A 25,971-nucleotide genomic window follows, 5' to 3' on the forward strand; every position below is an offset into this window, starting at 1 on the left:
GCCGGCAGCGGGCATGAGCTTCTGTGAGCCGCTGTGAGCAGCCGTCCAACGGCCAGTGGGCGACTGCCTCACCCGGGAAGAGCGCAATGATAATACCAACATGGGCCAGTAAAGCGACGTCCTCCACAACTAGATTGAAGAACAAAAGGACAGCAACTTGTCTGTTCCCCTCTCCTAATTCCCCAATAAAATCTTTAAAAAAAAAAGAATCTCCACGAAATCCAAGTAGGACAAAATCCATTAGAAATAATAAGTATATGTAGCAAGGTTACAAAATATTAGGTCAATATACAAAAATAAATTTTATTTCTGAAACTAGTAATAACATTTGGAAAATAAAATTTTAAAATAATAACATTTACAATAGAAAAAAAAGAATATCTAGGAATAGATCTAAAAATATATATACAACCTATACACTAAAAACATTAGTGAGATAAATTAATGAAGGCTCCATAAATAAAATGATATACCCTCTTCACATATTGGAAGATTCAATATTGTTAAGATGTCTATGTTCCCAAACTGGTATATATATTAAATGAAATCCCAGTTGAAATCCAAGCAGTATGGATTTCTTTTAAGAATGTCCTAATAATTCTAAAACTCATGTTGGAAACACAAAAGACCTAGAATAACTAAAACAATCTTTCAAAATGAATAACATAGTTGGAAAACTTACACTACTTAATTTCACAACTTAGTGAAAGCTATAGCAATCAAGACAATGTAGTATTGTATAAGGACAAACTAATTGCTCAATGAAATAGAATAGTGGTATATAGATATACCTAATGTATATCGTCAATTTACTTTTTACCAATGATGCTAATTCAATTTAATGGTCAAAAAGAAAATAATTTTTTTAGCAAATATTGTGAAAACTGCTAAATATCCATAGGTTAAAAAAAAAATCAGTTTTGACCACTACCTCATTCTATACACAAGAATTAATTTAAGATTCATCATAGGCCTAAATGTGTAAGTTAAAACAATAAAATGTCCAGAAGAAAATATAAAGTAGCATCTTTGTGACCTGTGGCAGGCAAAGGTTTACTATTGATAGAAAGAACCATAAATTACTAAGCTTAAAAGATAATTATGTGTAAATTGGACTTCAACAAAATTAAAAATTTCTTCATATCAAAATATTTTATTAAGGAAATGAAGTTCCAGCCATAGGCTGGAAAAATATTTGCAACACATATGTCTGACAAAGGACTTATATCTAGAACATATAAAGAACTTCTTTAAATTAGTAATAAAAAATAAGAAATCCAATTTTAAAAAATGGCTGAAAAGTTGAAAAGCTATTTCATAGAAGATAAGTAAAACATATAAAAAAAGGCCAATAAGCACTTGAAAAGGTGCTTAAATTCATTAGACATCAAATATATGCAAACTAAAACCACAGCTAGATATTGTTTAATACTCACCAAAATGGCTAAAATGACCAAGACCAATAATACCAGCCACTGGAGAAGCTGGGGAGCAACTGGAACTCTGATGCTTTACTGGTGGAAACATAAAATGGTACCACCACTTTGCAGAACTCTATTGAAGTTTCTTATAAAGTTAAATATAGAATTACCATGTGAAACTCTATTGAAGTTTCTTATAAAGTTAAATATAGAATTACCATGTGACCCAGAAATTCTAATCACTATTTATCCAAGAAAACATATGCCTACAAAAAGAACTGTACAAGACTATTCATAGCAACATTATACAAAAAGGCCTAAAACTGAAAATAACACTAATGCTCATCAACTGGTGAATGAATAAACAAATTGGATACTGGTCAGCAAAAAAAAGTAACATATTACTGAAACATTTAGCACATGAACGAATGTCAAAAAATTATATTGAGCAGAATAATACAGACATAAAATAAGACATGCTGTATAATTTCACATATATGAAGTTTAGGAACAGCATAGGGAAAACTAATCTATGTCGACAAAAATCAAAACAATGATTGCTGGAAAGGGCTGTGAAACAATTGTCTGTGTTTATTAAAATGTTCCATATCTTGTTTTGTCTGGTAGTTACCTGAGTGTACATAATTATTAAAACTTGTTGAACTAAACACCTGAGTGCATTTTATTGTATGTAAATTATACCTCAATAAAAATACAAAAACATAATTTTTCTCCTTTTAATCCTACTGATACTTTTTTTCTTTAAAAAAACAGATTTTATTGGGGAATTGGGGGAGGGAACAGCGTTGGGGAATCAGGGAAGGGGAGCAAACAAGTTGCTGTCCTTTTGTTCTTCAGTCTAGTTGTGGAGGACATCCCTTCGCTGGCCCATGTTGGTATTGTGATCATTGCGCTTTTCCCAGGTGAGGCAGATTGGTCGCCGGCCATAGAACAGCTACTCATGGCAGCTCATGCTGGCTGCCGGCCACTCAGGGTAGCTTTACAGAAGCCCACTGCAGCCCCACTGCAACCTACACCATCGCCTCACAGCAGCCCAGCTCCAGGTCGAGCTGTTGTTCACCATCTTAGCTGTAGAGGGTGCAGCGTCACTGGCCCTCATGTGGGATCCGAACCAGCGGCCCTACTGCTCAGTGCTCGTGCTCCCAAACCAACTCTTACCCAATGAGCCACTCGGCCGGGCCCCTACTGATAATTTTTAATCCTCTTTCTCAGTGCTTTCTCTGAGTGCAATCTCCAGTGTTGTTGCTGTTTTAAACTAGGGCATCTTCATATTGACACTAACATTGGGCCTTTAGGGAACCTGTTATTTTCACAGATAAAAAGCTAGTTGAAAAGTCAGTCAGTCAGAGGAAAGACCTTAATTAAACAGTCAAATGTTGAAATATGTGCCTTAGGGTTTATAAACTCAGAGCTTTTAGCATTCTAGAACAGGGGTCAGCAAACTGCGGCTCGCAAGCCACATGCGGCTCTCTGGGTACGTTCTGTCATAAAAGTTTGCCGACCCCTGGAAGAGCCAATCCTATCCCTCACAACAATTTAAAACTTATTCGAGAGCCATAAATATATTTTTACATAATCACCATTATGTGAATAATATCCTTTAAAAATGTTATAAATGAAACTATGATAGTTTTATTTTCATTTTCAATTTTACTTCAGAGCCTGCAGCTTGTGAGCCACAGTTTGCTGACCCCTGGCGGCTCTTCCGTCTCAAAAGTTTGCCGACCCCTGTTCTAGACAGAAGAAACAACTAGTACAAAGGCCCTATGACTGGATGTGCTTGGTGTGTCAAAGGAAGGGTGAGATTGGAGTACTTGAAATGGATTAGTAAAGATTAGAATAATTGGATATAAGATCAGAGGGAGTTAAGACTCAAATCATATAGGGCCCATGGGCCACGATAAGGATTTTGACTTTTACTTCAAGTGATGTGAAAGCCATTGGTGCGTTTTGAGCTCAGGAGTTCAATGTTGTAACAGCATCACTGAAGTGGCTATACTGAAAAGGTACTGAAGAGGTCAAAGGTGGAAGCAGAGAGATAAGTTTGATTATTCCAAGAATTCATGAGAGAAATGATGATGGCTTGGGCTAGGACAGTAATACCTATATGTACTTAACTTCTAGCTACTCTCCTTACACACAAAGTAGATGATTAGGTGCACAATGCACAGCTCCACTGGAAAGTTTATCCCTCTTTACTATCTTTCAAGGTCGCCTTGATAGAGTTTGTCATCTATTTTCAATTTTCACCCACAATCTGAGGCAACCCATATGTAAACCAAACTCAAACTTTTTCTCCTTTTCCAGCTGATCATACAGAACCCACCCTCTGCACATGAGACCATGTAGTCAAGCATGGACAAGGGCTGGTAAAATCCTGTTGGGTGACATTGGGTTTCTGAGTTACTTGTTCTTGAAACTTGCTCATGCCCTCTGGTTCTGCTTGGATGTATCACCATTTTACAAGGAGTTTCTGCTGGATCTGTCCAACTGTACAACTTGGTGAGGCTCACAGGACTCAACTTATAATGGGCTTTTTGGAAGACTGGTGTCTTCATATCCCACAGTGAAGAGCTGTTTCTACTTGGACTCAGTAACATGCCAGGAGCTGCTTCTCAAAAGTCCCATAATCCTTTGCTTCAGATGGCATGGCCTTCCTTCAGAACCCATGGGCCACTGTTGTAATTTCCCTACTGGGGCTTGTCATAATAGTTCCATACCACATCTTTTCGCACCATTGACACTTCCAGCACCATGGAATGTATAAACTCTTGTAATTCTTCATGTGCTTACCACAAGTGACTCTGGCCTTTGCACTTTTCACAGTCTTCACTCATTGAATCATTTAGAGTTTGGTCCATAATAGCAACTCATTGGTTATTGATTTATTCTTTGTCCTTTAGTGTATGCTTGAGAAACTTTCTTCCCGCAGTACCTTTTATTAAATTGTTTTTAAACCTATTTAAGACACTCATATTTTATCTTAAAAAATTTAATTTTAGTTTATAAAAAATTTCAATATCTATGTACCATAGGGTACTTACAGAAAAGCCTATCATTATTTAAAAAATAAAAGAAATCTCATAGTTCAAGAACTACCAACAAAGCAACCATGGAAATTCTCTACCTAAAAAGCTGAAAGCCTATCTTCAAATGGTTTTCATGACTCAACCAATATTTATTCTCTCTAGGTATGAAGTGACACTGAAAAAAAATGTTTCATTAAAGTTGCTTATAGACATTTTTCCTAGTCCAATAAGCAATAAGCATAATTTTTCTGGTATAAATAAAAAAGAAACAAAGAAAATACATAGAACGAACCTTTGGTATTTGTACATCTTAACCTGTTTTTCTTACTCCAACATTTGAGAGAGGTTTTGGGCAAGAGTGGCTCCAGCAAAGGAGATAAAGGAGAGCTTTCCAAAAAACCACACACGTTCCCTCATAAAAATAAAACCGGAGTCTTGGTTTGAGTCCAGCCAGGTTGGCTGCCTGTAAATTCATTATCGATCTTTCACAGGGCCCTAACGTATCTCCCCTACTCGCTTGTCACAGCAGAATTCTAATCAGGCTTTCCCCAAGTCAAAGATTTATTCACGCTGGTGCAGACCTGGTTTAGAACATTTTATTGGCAATACTGGTGTCATATTTAGGAACCACAGACTTCTGTCGGACTGTGTTAGCTTGAATGACAAGTATCAATGGTCAACTACATTTGAAATATTGTTCAAGTACCTAGAAATAATAGGCATTAAAATTCATTCTGTTCACTGCAACACACTTCTAAAGATTTCTTGACCTCAGTGGAACCAGCATACTGTAATTGTTATTTGGAACTTAATGTAACCTCAACAGCAGCAGAGACAATACAGTCCTCTCATTATGCACATGCTCTAGGATCGTTTATTTTAATGCTTTCAAATAAATATGTTCCATGCAGCACACCACAATAAATAAGGAGCAGCAATGTTCTTCTAGTAAATCCATTCATAATGTGAGTCACCATGTAAAACACCACATCTCAAGTCTTTGGCCCTGCACCATATCATGAAGCACACCACATCTGCACCTAATCATATCTGGCTTCATATGGATTTAATAGGACTATGCCAGAAGTGCATGTAAGCACAAATTTAACCAGAGGTTTCCAGCTATTAAATACAGCTACTAAGTAGTTAAAAGGCAACAACTAAATCCGTAAAGGTTCCCCCACACACACCCCTTATTTTGAGACAGAAATATAAAGATAGAAACGCTCTGGTGAATTTCGGGTTAGTGAAGGGTAGGGTGGGATATATTGGGACTATCTGGAGCAAAGCTGGCACAATATGGCACCCAAAATGTCACAGCAATACTGATACTGAATGGACACCGAGGACGAGTGGAACTGACGACTGCAGATGCTGAGCTCAGAAGGTGAAGGTGGTGGGGGCTGGGGTGGGGGTGGCTCACTTCCACTAGGCAGATAACTCCACAGCGCCTTCCTCCTCACTGTCAGCTCTGTTAGCACGGATCTCCACAAGTGTCCTTGCAAATCGGGTCCACTCATCATTGTGGGGAACTGCAAGCTGCAAAGCAAATTCATGGAAAATGGTGAACCAGATATCTTTTATATCGGAAAGCCTTGAAGCCAGCATGACTGTTCTCCTGAAGCTGACATTTCCCTTGGAATGTAAAGGAAACCAGATATTCTTCTTCTCTGAATCAGTTAGATCCCTGAATGTTGCTCTGAAGCCGACAACTTAAAGGAATTCTGTTGCTCTCAGCAGCAAAATCGCTCAAGGAATTCCTTAAAAAGCTTTAAAAACGTATGTAAGCTATACAATTAGGTAAAGTAGCCATGTAAAAACAGTTTCGGTAATGAAAATTCATCATAAGCAAACCAGACTAAGCGTGAACACAGCAAATACAAACTGCATTACTGACTGGGGTTTTGAAACAACTGTGGCATCATCTAAGTCATTGCTATTGATCCTGTTTTAAAAGTGCTACTAATGAGCCAATGTACATACACAACAAAAATCTAGCTTACATATACGAAGAAATCTTACTACTATAAAATAATGTGTTGGGTTTTCTGGCAATATCTTACGTGATGACACCTATGAATAATAGTAACAGTGACTAAAATTTACCAATTCTGTTCTAAGTACTTTACATGTATTAACTCATTCCTCACAACAATTCAATGTAGGGTAATATTAGTGTTTCATTTTACAGAAGAAGAAATCAAGAAACAGAAAGATGAAATCATCTTACCAAGGTTACATACCTCGTACTATCAGTGCCAATGTCACCTGGCTCCACTATTTACATCCTTAGCCAGTATGCTATACTGATATGCCAAAACAAAGGCGATTCATAACATTTCCCAAATAATATCTTCTTCTGTGCAAAATTCAGTGAGGAGAAAATTAACCCCACCCAATACAAATTGTATGTTTGAATTTTTGCTGGCTGATTTAAAGGATAACAACTTCTCTACATAGCATCCAAAAATGAATTGGTTAAAGATATCATGCAAAAATTTGGAATAGAACAGATAATTATTTGAAGGTGAGAAGCAGAATCAAGTAGAAGCCTGAATGATTTTCATATAGCATAAAGTTGATTTAGACTGTACAGCCATTTTCTTGGAGGTGGTGTAATGCATCTATATAGATACTAGTGCTACACATACTATCCTCATAGTTTATAAACATTAATAACACACATCCCAATCAATATGGATTTTTTTAAATAAAAAAGAGGAAGCAAATAAATCTAAGCTTTGAGATCACTTCCACAACTGACAATGTATCCACTAGAAATAGAGCCAAATAATTAGAACTTTAAATTTTTAATACGGGGATGACATTCTCAGATACTATCTGTCCAAGAGAACTTACTGGAGAGTGATATCATCATTTTACAAACTCTGTCCTTCAATCAGTGTTCTAGCACTAAGGTTAAATGTTTCAAGAATATAATTCTGGATATTATATACAGGTGGAGGAAGTAACTTCTACTTCTTTTGAGAAGTGCAGTGCTAATAATAGGAATTCTCAGTCATATGAATGAGTTTTTGAATGGTTAAATACTTTCTTATTTATTGAAATGAATCCAAATTTATTTTTAGGCAATGACGTAAGTTCACAATAGTACTGAATAACACTGTTAACCCTTTGTTCAGTCCATTTTCTCTTCTTTGAGCTCTTTTCCTGGCTTCGACTATTCTTCATTTTTCTCTTTAATTTTAGAAAATACTACACTGAGGAAATGAAGCCCTCAAAATAAATGATACAAGAGAGCTAACAAAAAGCATAATCAGCAAAGGGTTGATATCATATTTATATAAAAGAATAGGTCCACTATTTCTTTTCTTTTCTACAACTCCTGACCAAGTCCTTCCATAAAGAACCACAAAACAAAAGCCCAAGAAAAGATAAAAAGCGAATCATGATAATGTATTTATAATGTTTTCTCATATAAGGTGAGACCCAAGCTAAAGCTAAAAGCACCTCATAACTTTATATAACTTGACCTATTGGGGAAAAGCAGGTCTCATTAATAATACATAGTATATTGTTCATAAGGATCAACATACTCTGGGAGTTTGGCTCTTAAACATAACACTATATTATTGGTTACAATGGTACAAATTTAAGTTAACATATGATGCCATATGTAATGTTTTATTGATAGCAATATCTAGAAATTGTATACTAAAACAAGAAATTAGGTAAATATGTTTACATAGTTTCATGTAGCAGCAATGGCAAGACTATTAAGAAACAACACTAATAAAGTTTATGAAACAAAGGTCTGAATATGTGCCCAAATACAGTGTGGGACAGAACTGAGTATCATTTATGACAAAGTTGTACATCTAACTTTTCAAAAATGAATTTTATCAAATTTCAATGTTTGTGATAAATGAAAATACCCTACAGTGGAACTACAGTTGACCTTTCCCATGGGGTGGGGATGGTGGGAATAACAGTACTATAATACCAACATTTGTCCTTAAAAATACAGATTATCCCTCACAAAAGGTTTTACAGTATTTTAACATATCTTGTCCTCTTTTTGATCTGTGCAAGTTTTACTTAGTTTGGAAAAATTAGAAGCTCTTTTTCTTTTTTAAACCCTGTTCTGTTAAGTATTTTCCTCTCTAGAATACCATAAATAACACAGAAATGTTAGTTTGCTTTGATTCACACACACAAAAAATTCTAGAGTAGAACACGATAAAAACACAGATGCTTCTAGAAACTTAACTTGATCTACCTCATCCTATTACATGTTTTCATTTAGTTGACTATAAAAATAACCCAAGAGGATTGTAATGTTCGAGTTAGAAGGTGAACGGCACATTGCCCCATTTTTAGAATAAGTCAGGAAGAGCTGTAAGCACAATCTTAGCATGAATGTGTGAATGTGCATTCACAGGCAGTTTCCACATTCCAAGTAAAATACTTTTTGGCATTTGAATTCTTTGTAGGTAAGACCCAACAGGCGTCCTGACAACCAAGACCACTTTTTCCATTTGACATCTTTGGCTGTAAACAGCATCTGTTTGGACAGCATCATCCTTCTTACCCTTGGCAGTTCCTGATTCTTCTCGCCTGGCTCTCTCTGATTAGAAAATGCTAGAAAGGAGGTTGAGGAGCATAAATGCATCCAAGACTTTTCTCTCAGAGATTTTTAATCCAATAATACCTCAGTCATTAAGTAGGAAAAATCTTTGCTCACGTGTCTTAGTTAAAGAAAAAGACTGCTCTCAAGTCCTTTGAAACTACAATAGCATACAAATTTATTCCATCAGTATCGACTGGGTACCAACCATATGCCAGGTACTATGCTAGGGATGAAAGATACAGCAGTGAATCATTTTGGCATATGACTATGGGATACAGATGAAAATTAATTATCATATTTTCTTAGGTCTAAATGTGTGAATACTGGCACAGTTTTTTTTTAACTACACTGACATTCAAAATATGAATTGTCTCAAATTTACCTTCTTACAGTGACAACTGCAACATTTCCTGGTATGTGTTGTGTGTCAAGCAAGTAGTGGGAAGCAAATGGCATGTTAATGACATGGCTTCAGCACCTCTTCAAGTTTCTATCAAGGCATGAAAGGCTAAATCTAGAACATCACTATAGATAGTGTTCCCCCTGAAAATAATAATTTAAAATAATTTTCAAACAATTTACATCCGCGATAGGAAAAATATTTGCAAGTTTCTAATGGTGATGATTATTTTCAATCAATTAAAAACACCTATTAGAAACACTGTGAAGAAAATAGCCCATAGTTCCATCAAGGGAACACCATAAAGGAAGGACTCATAAAAGTTGTCCAGTATTGTACTGAATCAAAGTGCATTTTTCTGCCTTCAGATTCATCAGCCAAAGTCCACATTCTAGGTCACGGATGATTCAGATTTTCCCACTGCTTCACATACAAGGCTCACAGTAACAAGTTCACCCTCTGCCCCCACCTCCCTCCCCCCCTATAGGTGCCAGTTTGCTAATTTTTTGCTAATTGTATAGAGCATTTTTATGCCAAAAAAGACTCAGGGTTCTGATTCCTGAGATAACAAAATCTTAGCTCTAAGAGTGGTCACCCTTTAAAGATGTGATATGACCCAATCATATCACTGTAAACAGCCAATGCCGAAAGCAGTTACTGAGGTAGCAATTTGGCCATAAGGAGGAGGTAAAATGATTTGGACAGGAGACTTACATCCTCCTCTCTTGGTTACAGGCAATGGTCAGGCACTTAACCTCTCATTGCCTCAATTGTAAAGTGGGGATGATGGTGTCTGACCCATTTATCAACAGAGATGTGGAGAGGGTGAGAACAGTAATCTACGTGAAGGAAATACTACGAGTACAGAAGAGTCGTACATTCTTTTTCTTTAAACTGCCATTCAGATTGAACACGTTCTCAAAAATGATATAAGTGGCATACATAACAATTCTATAACATTTGTGTGTTTTGGTGTTTGTTTGCTTTAAGAACTAATTCTGATGTTTTGTATGTGAAGACATTAAGAAACAGGGTACAGGCCTCTCTTTAACAGGTAGGAAACAGAAATACAGGGAGCTAAATGGGTTGCCAAAGACCACAAAACTTTCACGCTTTGTTCTGTTTGTGTGAGGCAATCAGGAGCCTCACCCCTTTAAAAAATGCCCGCATACCAGGGCAGAATGGCAGCTAATGTGTTTTGAATCACTGCTAAAAGATTCTAAAGATTGTTTTTAATGGTCTCAGATTCTTAGAAGGCAAAGGTCATCTAAATAAAAAGCAAAAGTGCAGAACGTATGGAAAAATTCATGAAAGTTTTAGTTCCTCCTCCCTCTCCCCACCACTTCTGAGGCCATGTCATGGATCTGCCCCCGCCCCTCTGCCTGAGTGGACTGGAGGGGACCCCTGGACCTTGCCCCACCCCCTCCCCAAATACCCCATCAGCCTAATCACTGGGTGTCTTGCCTGGGCTTCTGTGCACTTCAAGGGAGGCAAAGATTGCAGAATAACTAGATTTTGAGAAATGAGCCAGGGTTGACTTTTGCCCCTCCAATCATGCTTGCTCTCCCAGCTCTGCCTCTTATTTGCTGTGTGTCCTTTATGTTTTAACATCTCTGATCTTCACTTCCTCATTGGTGAGAACGGAATGTTAAGGCCCATCTCCTAGGACTGTTATGAATATTAAATATGTCAACAAAAACACAAAAAAGCTTAGTACAGTGCTCAGCACATTATCAACCCTGAATAAATGATGTTTTTCCTTCTTAATTCTTACCCTCCTCTTCTCCATTTTTTTTCTTTTTCCTTCTTTCCCTCTTTTCTTTCTTCCATTTTCTTCTTTTCACCTACATAGAGCTGCATTGTTAAAGAAGTATTCCTTATATTTTATCACACTTGGTTTCTTTAAAACCATACAAATGATTTCCTAAATAGTGACATTTTTAATAAAAGCTAAGATTCAAGAGCTGGGTTTGGGGCAAGGACTCTTTTAGGTCACAAGAAAAATTCTGTCAGAGTACTTTTCATTGCTCATGTAAACGATCAAATTTAAAGTATCATTATTCCTTGTAAATATGCACATATACATATGTACACATATACATACATATTTTTTATGTTTCAAATATGACTAATACAGCTTTATCTAGCTATTTACTTTCTACAGAGGGGTTCTACATTTTTAGCTCAAGTCGTAAGGCTTTGTAACCGCTGAACATACTGTTATAAAAATCAAATGGCTTTTTATAACCAGGGTTAAACACACAAATATCATTCATGTGTCCCTTTTTATAAGCACATGGCTAACCATTTTGAACAGTCCTCAGTCAAGCTTCCCTCATTTGTTAGTAATTTTAAAGGGTTTATAGTACCTAGCAGCTGATTTTAATAGCTGCCTTATCTATAGTAACTCCTACAAGCCCATTGGTGTATTTTTTTTTACGGTAAAAATATCTTTCTCAAGCATTGCTTGTATAAAAGTAGATTAATTTAAACAAATTTTTTATAATCGACAGAAAATTATTCCAGAATTTCAGTTTGCTTTCTCAGATATATTAGGCATGGCAAACAAATTAAAATGAGTAGGACTCTAGGCCTCAGGATAAATATTGCATGGATGTGTGTTTCATCAGCATCTTTGTAATCATTCAATTAAATGGAGTCATTTTTAAAAAGTCTGGGACGATTATGTTAACCATTGATTCCGAACAGATACACAATTCACTTCCTGTAGTAACCTGAAAATTAGTTTTCTGTTAAAAAGATATCTTGCAAATTACCTTTTCACTTGAATATGCATTGATTTTTGTTGTTGTTGTTGTTAGTGCATTTACAGAAACCCTGGCAGAATGACTGCTAAACCCCTTTAAGCTCTAAAAGCTTTTTAAAAAGTACAATTATTAATGATACCCCAATTCAGGAGATTGTGGAGTTACTGGTATACAAATACACGTTTGTGTTCAGAGGAAGCCTATATTTTTTAGGGCAATTCCCTTTGCCACACACACAGATGGAAGCAAAGTGGGAGGTAATAAGCAATGAAACAGCCGCTGGAACTCACTTCATATAAATACAGCTCCACTGTATTTAACTCTTGGGAGAGTCTAGCATCACTGGTAACAATGGATGAAACCACGGACCAAATTCCAAGCCAGAATGTAGTATACAGAGGGCTTAAGTATACTACAGTGTTCAACCACAAAAAGATATACTGTGCGGTAACTTAGTATTTACAGCAGTTTTAGAAATGTCCAGAAAGTATAAGTCTCCATTCTGTAGCATCTGCTATTACCAGTCAGTGGGTTAACATTTCTGTGAAATTTAGCAGCATGCTAACCTATATCAGTCTAATGATATCTGACTATTTCTGGTTAGGAAAAAATTTCTTTTATCTGAAACACCCATCGAAGGGAACCCTCATCCACCCATGACACTTGAGATCTCTGCCAAAATCTCTTCCTGGTACCTTTAAATGAGTGGTTGACCTTTTATAGCATGTTTGTTAGAACAACACTTTTAAAAAACCCATTACCACCCAATTAAGGAAAGACATAAAGGTAGGACATAAAAGTCAAAAGTAAATCGTAACAAACATAGGTCTATATCAATTTCAATAAGCCAGCAACCATTGAAGCAAATTAATTTTAAACACTATTCTTAAAAAAGGAACATTTAAAAATGTTCTTCCTGTTAAAATTTAGCATTATAGGGAGCATGACAAAATTCTGAAGTTTTTATCCATAGAGAGGGGAAAAAAAAATCACACAGCTAAAGAAGAAAGAGTTAATTAAGGTTTTAAAGATGACCTGGTTCACATTTGTATTAAAATCGTATTACCCTCCTTTCTTCAGAAATCTCTTAAGCCTTTTTTTCCTGCTATTTGGAACAATCTATTTCTCTGTCCAAAAGATGGAAAAAATGCTAAAAACATTGGCTGATGGACAATGATGGAAAATAAACTTTTTAAACTTCAATAACCACTCTTTTTTCCATAACACAGAAGATCAAGAAAATGACAGGGAAATGAAAAAGCATGTGCTACTCAACCTGATCTGTCATATTAGCTGACTAAACATATATCCCTTCTCTTCCTGATACTACTAACTATAGGTTTTCTGGTAAATTCCTAATAACCACTGCATCTAAGCAGTTTTGACAAAGAGAAAGAAGGCTTATTGCTAAACACCTTAAAAACATTTACCAAGGCAATAAAAGAAATGTCATTCCCTCCTACTGAATGTTTGGGCATAAAAGAGGTATTTTTATAATGTAGTTCACGAGTTACCGTATCTACAGCGTCCAAAAAAAGCACAATGAAAAGGAAGCATTTTTCCAGTGGTTTGATAGCTATTTGAATCAACTGTTAGGCTTTCATTGCACTAGTGGCCAGTTGCTCACTTTTAAAGGCACAGGAGGGGAGAGGGGCTGGGATAGAGAGTGGGGCGGGAGGACAAGCACTCTTTTCTACATATATTTTCTATATGTGCTTTCCCATGCAAATAGAGTTAAATGGATTATTTCTTCCTGTCCATGAATCTAGCCAACGTGGAGGTTGCACTCTGACTGCTTCACACAGTTAAGCTTTCCCTCAACCTTCAGGTTTCACATGTAAAACGCTCACTCAAATATTCGAGTGCCTGTGATGTGCCAGGTACTGTGCAAGCCAGGTTGTCCTATTCAAACAGACAATTGTAAGTATCTACTTTCTGTATGTTTCTAATCTCTAAAGATTAGAAACTCTACTGAGGAATGTGATTAACCAAAGGAGGGCTGCCAAACTGATTTATTTTCCTCCTACGTCAAAAAGGTGGCGAGTTCTCAGGACACCAGAAGATATACACTTTTTCCTAAGGGTTCCTTAATGCTAAGACAAACAAACATAAAAGATTTCATCTAAATGTTGAGAAACAACTGGCTGGCCTTGGGGGAAAAGATGTTAGGCAATGGACCACTGGTCAGTTTTATCTGCCAGCCAAAAAGGTAAAAGTGCAATATTTCTTCTATAATGCTAAGCTTTGATATTCCCTAAATGGTAAATAATGTATGTTTTAGTGTAAAAGATGTTCTGATAGTTGGCATTCTCAAAAATTCATGCAAAGCTTCCTTGAAAGTATAATAAAGTGGTTTATTCACTTCCTCACTTTGCAAGTCCAACCTATATGGTATGTAAAGATTTACATATAAACATGAATGAACAGATATTTGATTTCCTTTTTTATTTCAGATATACCAATAGCACACATATTCATGGAAGAAACAAATAACTCCCCATTTCAAAGAGGCCAGAGTTAAGCTACACTCAGATGATTGAGGCAGCTTTATGTTCGACTGGTCTAAGCTGTGATTTGAGGCCACTGTTCTAAGCAGTAATTTCTCAAGATAAAATTTAGCAGTTTTGAAATTCTAAAACTAAACACAATTTTGTCAGCCATAAAAAAAAAATTAACACTATAATTAGCGACTGCTTCAAAATCCAAACTGCTATTGAAGATGACAGTTTGAAACCACAGAAGAATCATAAAGATGATTAATTATACAAACTGGCACTTGTTTCAGAAGGTTTATATTCATAACCCATTTATCACCAAAATGGGGATATATGAATTTCATTGAATATTGCAAATTACTACACACACATTAATTTGGTCTCTACAAAATTAGATATTAGGGTTTTCTTTTCATTGAACCAACTACTCCATAATATATAAAAGTCCTAAGTATTTTCTTATCAATTCAGGAAAAAAAAAGTGGCTTGAAAAGATACTAATCTTAAAAATCTATTTTTATAAACTAATGCTACCTGAATAAGTACACTATTTACATAATAATTAGTTTAATCATGGTCTTTTACATATATAATTATCAAAATGAAAGCCAGTGCTACTACATTCACTATAAGATGAATAATTATAACATTAATTGGAACTAATAGCACTTTTTCTTTTCTTTTTTAAATTAAGCATTTTTCCTAGAAGAAACCAATACCCAAATTATAATCATGCATTTTAATCAAATTATTTTATTTCAAATTGGTATACTTTATTGTGACAAGGAAATGAATTAATATATTATTGCAAAGAAGCTTATTTTATATAATTATATTTATTAGCACCCCAAATCTGCCCATACAAATATGTTTTCATGGTTTTTTACTTAACTAAACAGTGTTGTGCCTACAACAATAAAAATTCAGGTAAATAATGAAAAGTCCAGTTGAGAATTCTGATGTTTTGATTCTAGGTCATCAAATATCTAGGTATTATCAGCAGAACTAAGTATTTGCATTTTCAGTTTTTATCCGGCTGTTTGACATCATGGAATAGTTTATGCCAAAGTCTTTCATTTTCCATGAAGTGAAAATTAAAAAGTGTTTTTCATAAGGAGATATATATATAGTTTCTCCATTGACGAATAAACCTGTACTGGCAAAGACCTTCAAGCATCCAACAACTTATGGCCACACTCACTTAAAGAGGAACACTCGTGTTTGGGTTGATTATAACTGGACGTAGGTAAGCTGGAGGCTGCCAGAGCTGAGCCATACTATCAGGTACATTATCAGCAGGAGATAATGGCTTTCATAAAGCCCAATAATTACACTGACTGATTTCAAATGCATTTTTGTTTTCATTAAGAAACTCATATTTGAATTAACCACAAAAATCTCAGTTTAACTTCACATTTTGTGTTCTGTGCATCCCCTCCCTCACAGAGGGGGGTTATTTATATTCAGGGCACAAACTTCTTGTGGAAAATTGATGAAGGCCCTGTCCTACTCGAAAACGGGAAGTAGTTTCATAAAGCAAACAATTATTGCTTAAGTGTAATCCACGTAAAAACCATAAATGTATTGTATTTATTTTGCGTCACTCAAATCCTTTTTAACTCCCAGTGCTTCCAGTTTCTCAGAGGCTACTATAAAACTGCTGTTTAAAGTGCAAGAGAAATTGCTCATCGAATCTCTTTGATTCTTACTCTAGCTGGTTATGAAAACTGTGTGAGGCACTTTTTTCATAGTCCTTGTACATTACTCCTTGACCATCACTCTAAACTACATTACATAGGTCATTTTTCCCATTGGGATTCCAAATAAACTTTTCATTTTAATTTTTCATTTCAGATTTAAAATATGTCCAAATGTACATGTAAATCATGCTTTATGTTTTGAGTAGTTACATTTGATCTCTCATATTCACCTGCATTTTTCCTATCCAATTTTTTGAGGCCCTTTTAATATTCCAACAAATGTCAAATATAATGTATTTACTGAAATTTGTAATAAAATGACCATTTTTTTTTGATCCCCCAATAGTCATATCAACCAAGGTATCTGACATGCTGCCAGAGTTCAGGGTTAAAATGTAAAGATGAATGCACATTTTCTTCGGTAATAAGTGAATGGGATACCAGACAAATAAAGCCAGGGCAATATGATTTAATCAAATCCCAGATTACAGTTTTTAAGTTGCCATTTTATTTTTAAAATTCTTCTTTAAGCTGAAAACGATTTTGGAATTTTATCATTTGACTACTGCAGAAATACAATCAGGCATTTGAAACTTCTGTGTATTTTTCACACCTAAAAACAAAATCTTCCTTGGAAGAGGTTAATGGAAAACGAAATAATAGGAGGTGGAAGATAAACTGCTTCTTTCAAAACTGGAGCTGCAAACAGCATTCTAACTAATTCAGATAAGCAGCAAACATAGTGGTTAGGGGATATTTATGACAGCTGCATCTGTGTGACAGCACTGAAGCATTAACAATGGCAACGGGCTTTTTATAAAACACATCTGCTAGGAAGACAGGTAGATAGGCTGACTATCAATCATAAGGACACGTGAATTCTATACTCACTGGCCCATGTGCTATTAAAATCAGCACCACATATATAGCTTGCTATTCAGTAAAGGAGCCACGGCAGTGAGTAATTTTTGTTTTTAATTCTTTAGAATATGTGTGTTCACGTATCACTTAAAAAATCCAACAATGATTAACAACTCTCTACAAGTATATTCTGAAGCAAAATACACTCAACATTTTCAGGTTATATTTGTAGTTAATTTATGACTTGTTATCTTACCTGCATTTCAGTTAATTGAATGAGATCATACAGCTCCACAACAAACAGATTGCAATCCCGTGGTTTAGAGAAAAAAAAAATCCTCAAAACTTATTCAAGAGCTAGGCTCATTTTTCATTTTAGATCGTAGAAAATTTGAATGGTGCATGCTACAACTGTCTATTTAAGTAACTTTTAAGATGCACACATAGAATAAAAATTATAGCCAAATAATAAAAGGGGACCTCTCTGTTTTTCACCGAATCCACATAACTTCCATTTATGCTAATGGGAGTTAAGCACCTGCTCTGCAAAGAAAATAGACCCCTATCTGTGAAAATAAATGTGTACAATATATTTTCCAGATACAATGCTGAAATCAAGCAACCAAAAATGTGTGCTATATAAACAAAGCATCATGTGGCCTACCTGAAAACATTGCTGTTTTATATTTTACCTCCTTAGTCATAGGCCCGGAGATATTACTCATGCCTTTGCCAATTAAATTTAACAAAAAGAAAAAAAAGCGGGGTGTGGGGGGAATGGACAAACTCAGTCCAGTGATTTCAGTGAGCTCATACACAATCCTGTTTACCCTTTAGGAGTTTATAATAAATTGTATCAATAAATCTGGATTCAAGCCACTGCTCTCTGCCATCATCTTAAAAGTCACGGAGGATCATTGTACTTAACAGGGGAGGGCACGATCGTGGGGAATCCCTGTAGCAGCTGCAGCCTCAGCTGGGATAGGAGGTGAGGCAGATGATTGTTAACAGCTGGTGACACCAGAGTCCCTTTTCAGCTGAGTGTCAGGTCTCACCAGAAGGCACATCTACCTGGACTTGAATGGGGGTGTCTCCATGGGCAGTCACAGAAGTCTCTTATCAGGGAGTTCTTGACAACAGGGTAGACAGAAAAAGCCTGTCCCTCTCCACTCCAGTTGTAGCAGGCATCATAGAGACCTTTCCCCAAACTCTATTATACCTTCAGTTAAAGTTACGATGTGATCAAAACTGGGCTGTGGGGAGGGGAATTAGAATATCCAGTATGGTTTCAGCTCTGTTTTTATGGGTCTCATGATATTAATAATGTAAAGTCATTACTATTTCCATTCAACATTTTAAAATAGTCTTAAGAAATAGGTAATAAGAAGAACATATGGCATGTAATACATTTAACCACATTTCTAAAAATTTCTCCTTTTTCCTAATGGTCTAGGGAAAGGCCAAAATTTTTCGTTTCTGATATGCATCGTCAGTGGTATTAAAAGCAAAACTCTTGTGGACATAATTTGCGGGTCCCAGTGAAAAATGAAAACCTGGGGTGTCTTGTTAAAAAATTCCTTAACAATTGCAAGACAATGACAGCAGAGCATTAAAACCAAGGTCAGGGCCCTTCTAAGCACAGTGCCGTATGAGATTGCATAGGTTGCACAACCACAAAGGAGCCTCACTCCTGGAATAGGACCTTGACAAAAAATGGCTGCTGCCCACTCCTTTCTCCTCAGCCTAACAGATGTCTCAGTCAAATCAACCATGGGAGAAGGAATGGGCGGTGTCTTCCTGCAGACACCTACTCAACGTACTGAGGTCCCAAGGGAAATGTATCAACAAAGCGTCCTCTACAAAATACCATTTACTTTCTTATACAGATTGTATTCTCAGGTTTATTAAAAAACGTTCCATCCTCTTTCCTAGAGGGTTCCACAAAGCAAGGATTTCCATTCTGACTTTAGTGAGGGGCCCAGCTTTAACGGGGACCAGAGTACTAATTTTGAATGCAGATAACGGTAGCACAGTCTACTGGCAATTTGATCCTCAATACCATATTTTTTTCGTTTCTTCTACATATTTTTTTCCTTTTTAAATCACTTCCTGTTCAAACTTCTTCCCTCTCATCAGTCATGTACCAGCCCTAGATTTGACCTCAAATTATAAAGGGGCCAGCTTGCCATGAAGGCCTTTTGTCTGGCTTTCTGCATTTTAGGTGATTTGGAAGGCTGGAGAGGCACGTGGAGAGGGAGCCCTTCTTGCCTAAGGACAGTTATGCTTTGTCAGCTCTAGGCTGGTGAAGGAGACAGGAGTAATTATAACAATGGTGGCATTTGCCCATGAAGTGATCTACCATCTCTCAGAAGTGGGCTTCAGCTGAGCTCAGATGTAGATAAACCATCATTCCTTTTAGTACCTGGAGCCTCTACAGTGTTGGTCTTCAGAGATTTAGACACAGAGGCAAGCAAAGGGAAAAAGAATTCTCCCCCCACATACTTTTATCTAGAAATAAATATAAGGTAAATTTGTAAATAACTTACAAAAATACTTAGCAGGAAAAAACTACAGTTAAGGTAAAATTATCTCGTTAAGTCTGAGTTTTTGTGAGCTATAGATTGCTTTGTATATGATCAAACAACACAGAAAGAGCTGTTCCCATGTATAAGCCTATCCTGATTTTTGGTGATTCACAGAAGGGCTATAGAAGATTATACAATTACCTACTCTCAATAAAATAGTATATCCTTTTCTTTTTTCCTCCTGTAGTGAATTTGTAGGGATAAACAACCCTACAAATTGTTTGGCCTATTACATGTCACAGAGATTTTTCTATAGCCTGTCTAGACTCCAGACAATAGGCGAGGCTGGCCTACAGTTGCAGACATTTCTATAGTCTGTAATATCACTTAGAAAAGTAAGGGCAATAATACAAAAATGAAAACCAGCCTGACCTGCCAGTATGATAGTAGAAATACGAGTATAACAGCACTTTACAATTTAGAAATGATGATAGCAACCTAGCAAGAAGTTTCAGCAGCCACATAGCAGCCAAAGCAACTTTTGCAAAATCATTTATACTCCCAAAATATGAGTCATATTCAAGTAATTCTGTCCATAGACTATAAAATCACTTGATCACAGAAAATTCTGTATATATGTTATGCTGTGTTTTTTATTGCATAGAGATAGTGTGTGTATGTATATATGTATATGTGTGTATATATATTACATGTAATATATAATACCACAGATATATGTATATGTATTAAATATATATTTATATATATAATATTTATGGTCAACATACAGACTTTTCAAAAGACCTTTCTTTAAATAAACTAGGTTGTTAAACCATTCTGCTTTTCAGCCCTCTTGGATAAAACAATTAATGTTGCATATAATCTTAAGAGACTTAAGGGACATTATGTATGAGCAAGGGAGGTGGAGAAAACAGTGTTTAAGTTTCACCTATTTTCTGCTATTTCATCTCTGAGCATGTCTCCACATCTATTCTCTCCTACAATTACACTTGTTATAAACAAAGGAAAGAAAGAGACAAAAAAGGAGACCTTGTTTGTTTCTTTATATTCTCCTTCTTTGCTAGCTTTTTCATTTTTTAGTAAATGAACCAATGAAGAGCACTTGTTTTTGTTGTTGGTTAGTTTAATTTTGATGAAGACCATAAAAAAGATGCATTGACTATAAAGAATACTCCTTGAAGGAAATAGTGCTGTAAAACTATAGGCAATATTTTCGATTCAGAGGATAGTCTCTTTCCCATAGACTCCAAACTGCGTCAATAATCACCAGACCATTTGCATCTTCCACACTGGGGATAAATATTAACTGAGCCTTTGTTGCTGTTGGAATGACTCAGCTTGTGGCATCAGGAATAGTTAAGGGGGTGTCTAATGATATAGATAACATGCAGTAAAACCGAGAGTTTCTTCTAGTTGTTTCACATAGAGTTGTACATCCCAAAATAGAAAACTCCTATCTGTCAAATAATTCCATTCCTGTCCCTGGTTGAATTAAAAAACAACAACAAAAAAACCACCATCCAGTTTGTTTCAATACAATCAACTCTACCATACAGCAGTATACACTATATCATCAAAAGTTTCATTGTAGAACAAACCATCTAGGATTGCCACATTTATAGAATGCTGATTGATGAAACCATAAAGAGCCCTTCTCAGTGTGATCAGCTAAGCCCATTCACCAGGCACTCACAGAGCACTTCCTAGGTCTAGGACATTATGCATACAAATGCGGTATATTTTCCCTCTGGAATGCAAATGTTATTCATATTACGCTAAAATAGCATTACACAACACTCTTACTTTGTTTTGCTAGAAAGTTCAATATTTTCTGTGTGTCAGGAAAAAGTTCTTTAACCTCATCAGAAATGAAGGTTTTTGTCATCACTTTCTCATATAGTAAAAATAAGCAGATATGCCTCAGTACAATTGATTGATAATGTAATATTAAATAAAGGTAGTATAACAATTCAAGGAGATTTTACTGAAATAAAACATGTAGTTTTTTTCCTTTGATATGTGCCATAATATTCAGGAATACTTTACATGTCATGTATCTGGTGTATACCAGATACACCAGAGGTATATATATTTCATATAAAAACTTTGAATAGCGTAAAAATGGTACACATTCTGATTCACCTCAGCCTTTTTAACTGGCTACATTTTACTTAAAGAGGAATAGTATACATTTTAATAGAACATATCAACTAAAAGTTGACTTTTCAAAATAAACGACCAATTCCAAATTCAACATCAGCATGACGAATTTGGCAAACTTTGCGTTCTCGTGCAATTGGTGGGAACTTCCATGCTTCACCACAGGATAACTGGGAATTCTACGGCACTCTGAAGGGAGGCTGAGTCATTAACTGCAGTGTCCAGTGCGTGGAGACAGAAGACCAAGTTAGGTCCTAAGAAGTCTGGCCAAACTCCCGCTGAAGTCAATGGAAATTTGCAAACGCACTCAAGAGGGCTCCTGTCTGACAAAGTCTGGTCAATCATTTCCCTAGATCTTTAAACTAGATATACCAAAACAAACAAACAAACAAACAAAACCCTGCTAAAACCCACAAACCAAAACACATGTACCTCTCCAACGTCGTAGACCCAAATACGGCCTTCTGAGTCCCCAACAGCAACTTCTTTGCCAGCTTGGGCCCAACGAACACGGTTTAGGGCAGACGCCCCCTCGATGGCCACACTTGCTGTTGGAACCTGCCAAAGAGGTTACGAAAGAATCTCTGAATATGAATTTAAATATATGTTTCACTGGATGAGTCACCACTGCCTTCATGTGCATGAAGTAATATACATCCTTACGCAGAAGTAAAAGGACTCATTGTTCTTAAATCATATGCTCCACTGTTCCAAGGGGTAGAGAGGAGACGCTTTAATGAAAAAGGAAAAGAGGGAGAGTCTTTTTCCACAATCAATGGGCAGTGAGTGACAGAAATGTTTCTTTGGATTGCGCAGGGGGTATATCCGACATACAAACACACACAGCGGCTAAATGTGATACTTCACGATCAAGTCATGATTTATGGATCGATGGAGAGGCAGATTTCAGGATTTACCAAGGTTGAGGATACTATAAAGGCAGAAAGCTGGGGGTGGGGGGCATACGGTGGGATAAAAGGCATATTAATATGAGTCTTCAGGAAAAAAAATACGTATTGATTCCTCAAAACCTCATTGGGGAGGAGATGATCAGAAGAAGAAAAAGTATGCAGGTGAAAACCTTCAAAACCTCAAGTTCGCCTCTCTTTTTTCTTTTCTTTTTTTTTTTTTTTAATCCTTTCTGCTTTTTTCCTCCTCCTGGCAGTACCAGGGTGTAGGAAGCGCTCCATACCTTTGGGAATGTTCCCAGCATAATAGAATGGAGCAGCTACTTATAGAAAAGGTCTTATATCTCCTTTAAGAAGCACCTGAAATCTGACAACTTTAATAATTACAATAATAATTAATATTAAAGTGAACTGGAGGTGCTGAACTGGAAACTGCAGTATTTGGTACAAGAATCTTAGTATTTGAAAAACAGAATTTTAGTGGGTCTGCCGCTCTTCCATCATCAGTTGTGTAAACTCTTCTCTTTAAAGTTGGACGTTTATAAATCATATAAAGATCAGATCTCCAAGCCTTCTACAAGAATGTTGAATAAGAAATGACAACAAGCCATTAAAAAAGAAAAAAGGTAAATGTTAAAACACAAAGAAAAAAATGTAGTGAAAAGAGGGCCACCGAGATCATCCCACACCCCCGTTTAAGACCTGTGTCTAATAAACATGTCAGGTTAAGAGGGAAACACAACATGTACTGTGCCTCAGCACTCCCGGCATTCTGTTAGTTTGGGAATTGAAACCATCTGTTTATATGAGATTATTGACCCAATACCTATCTTTAGAATAGCAATAAAAACTCCATCGTATGTAAGAATCTATGTTTAAACTTAATCTTGAAATCAATAAAAATTCTTTTACCTACTTAAATCATGGTATGTCAATTGTGAGCAAAAATATAAACCAAAAGTCCCCAGCTCATTTATTTATTTTTTAAAATACAGATTTCTACAATAAAAGGACCTGCTGTGCAGGCTGGAGCTTGAATTTTTAACCGAACGTTCCAAAGGCCAAAAACAATGTGAATTTAGATGGGCTGTAATTCTGTCAATACACTTTATTATTAATGTGCTACACAGAAAACAAATCTGACATTCAGCTATAGAATTTTTCAGAGTTAATTTTTAACTCCATAATTTAGAGAAATCATACAGGATTATACTTTATCTAACTCCAATATCAGATTTTATCTATGAACAATTTCAAAACTTCAATAAGAATGTTTAATCTTAACAGGAATATGATAAAACATTAATCACTCTGAAGAAATTGACTTTTTAATACATTTTCAATCATGCCTAACACATTTTAAAGACTTTCACTTATTTGGAATTAAGCAATGTAGCAAAGTGAAACAATGAATAGTCTAACTACTTAAAAATTCTTGCTTTTCATAGATATTACAAGTGGTAAAAATGACTATCACAGCCTATCAAATGCATGAAGAAAATGACAAAATATATTTTATTAGCTTGATTGGTAAAGACCTTTCAAAAGTTGATGAATCTGTAATGAAAATAATCCATGTATTGTCTCTGTCACTCTTACTCTTCCACTTTGGTTTCACAAATACTTCACATTTTTTTAAGGCTTATTTTAATTGCAAAGACAGGATCTATACAGCACAAATTACTACATTGTGCAGGGGTCCACGATACTGAGGTAGGTGAATATAAACTATCTTTTCATAGGAGCAGTTGGGATAAGTTAGTCTAAAAGCACAGTAGTTTGAACAACATCAAAACACTGGGATTTTAGGTTTTTTTTTTTTTTTTAAAAACAAATCTAATTCCTAATTTGACAAATATTTGAAAAATCTCGTTCATCTTGGGAGATGGCAAAAATGATTTGACAGTTTTCAAAAGTGTTCAGCTCATTACTGGATTTGAATCAGACTTAATATATTGACTATTACTGCGAAAGCAGAATTATGTTTACCACAAAACTAAATGGTTCGCATGCCCAGTAATGATTTTTTGAAATGTTTGGCTATAAAAGTTTTATGTGATTGTCTGTTGATACCTAGAGAAAGAGAAGGGAAAAAATTACATTTGGCAATGTTGAGACATTAGTTTCATTTTACCTAAAAAGCAGATTAAAAAAAAAGTTACATAGGAATTATTAAGTAGTTTAGAGAACACTCACTCTATTGCATTGCAGTTGGCTATTACCTACTGTCACCCCTACTAAATCTGATTTCTGATATAAGGCGTCTCCTAAGTCAATAAGGAAAACGTGTGTTTTTGGGTTGCTTTAAGTGAATGAGTTTATTCTAGCAGATAAAGGCAATATGATTTTAATCAGCGGTGATGAAAGACTTTGGGAAACTATTACAATGTGGAGTAATAACATCTTTCTATTAAAAGTAATAATGTTATAAACATTTCAACATCCAAAAAGATGGGCATTGCCTGTATTCATGCCTTTTGATTACTTTCAAAGATGCTTTATTATATAACTCTTACCCTTGTTCTTAAAGGAAATATAGACTTAAATTGAAATATTTTTTAAAAGGTAACTATTTGGCATTGGTTATAGGTGCATATAATCTTGCAAGATAAAGTGACTCAAGAATAACACCTGAAGAATATTTCCCAGCCCCCTCCCACAAAAAAATACTGGGGAGTCTGCTCCTCCTCATATCCTCCAGCTGTAGGCTTCCTAATTAAAAAGGCTGAGCTGTTTCCTGCTCAAAACACTTCAAAAGAGCTTTCTCTTGTTCTCCACTTGACATGTAGTTTTTGCAGTACTTCTTCCTCTTACCTGTTCATTCTTATTTATGGAGAGTTGCCCTGAATCAGAAACCAGGAAATGAAGAGACTATTTTATTTTATTAAATTGAAGGACATTTAATATTCATATAAAAAAACCCCACAAAAACCCCAGTAGCTGAATTAGCACCTCAAGAATTTTGAGAGTTGAGACAAGGAAAAATGCTTATGGCACAATTTTTAAAACATAAATATATATAGTCTAATTTTTAAAAAGAATATGTTCTTAGTGTCAATTTTTTTTTAAAT

General features: G+C 35.7%; 1 protein-coding gene across 1 annotated transcript in view; it reads right to left on the reverse strand.

The window, feature by feature from the left end:
* Window positions 1-5,051: 5,051 nt before the first annotated feature.
* DYNC1I1 (dynein cytoplasmic 1 intermediate chain 1) overlaps window positions 5,052-25,971 on the reverse strand; it is a 314,035-nt gene continuing 293,115 nt past the window's right edge. The window contains exons 16-17 of the mRNA XM_019662070.1: window positions 22,425-22,550; window positions 5,052-6,010 (exon numbers count right to left, since the gene is read on the reverse strand). Of these exons, the coding sequence (XP_019517615.1) occupies window positions 5,900-6,010; window positions 22,425-22,550 (237 nt within the window). The 3' untranslated portion in view covers window positions 5,052-5,899. The remainder of the gene's footprint in view (window positions 6,011-22,424; window positions 22,551-25,971) is intronic.

Source organism: Hipposideros armiger, unplaced genomic scaffold (genome assembly GCF_001890085.2).
Source record: "Hipposideros armiger isolate ML-2016 unplaced genomic scaffold, ASM189008v1 scaffold_365, whole genome shotgun sequence".
NCBI classification, from domain to species: Eukaryota; Metazoa; Chordata; class Mammalia; order Chiroptera; family Hipposideridae; genus Hipposideros; species Hipposideros armiger.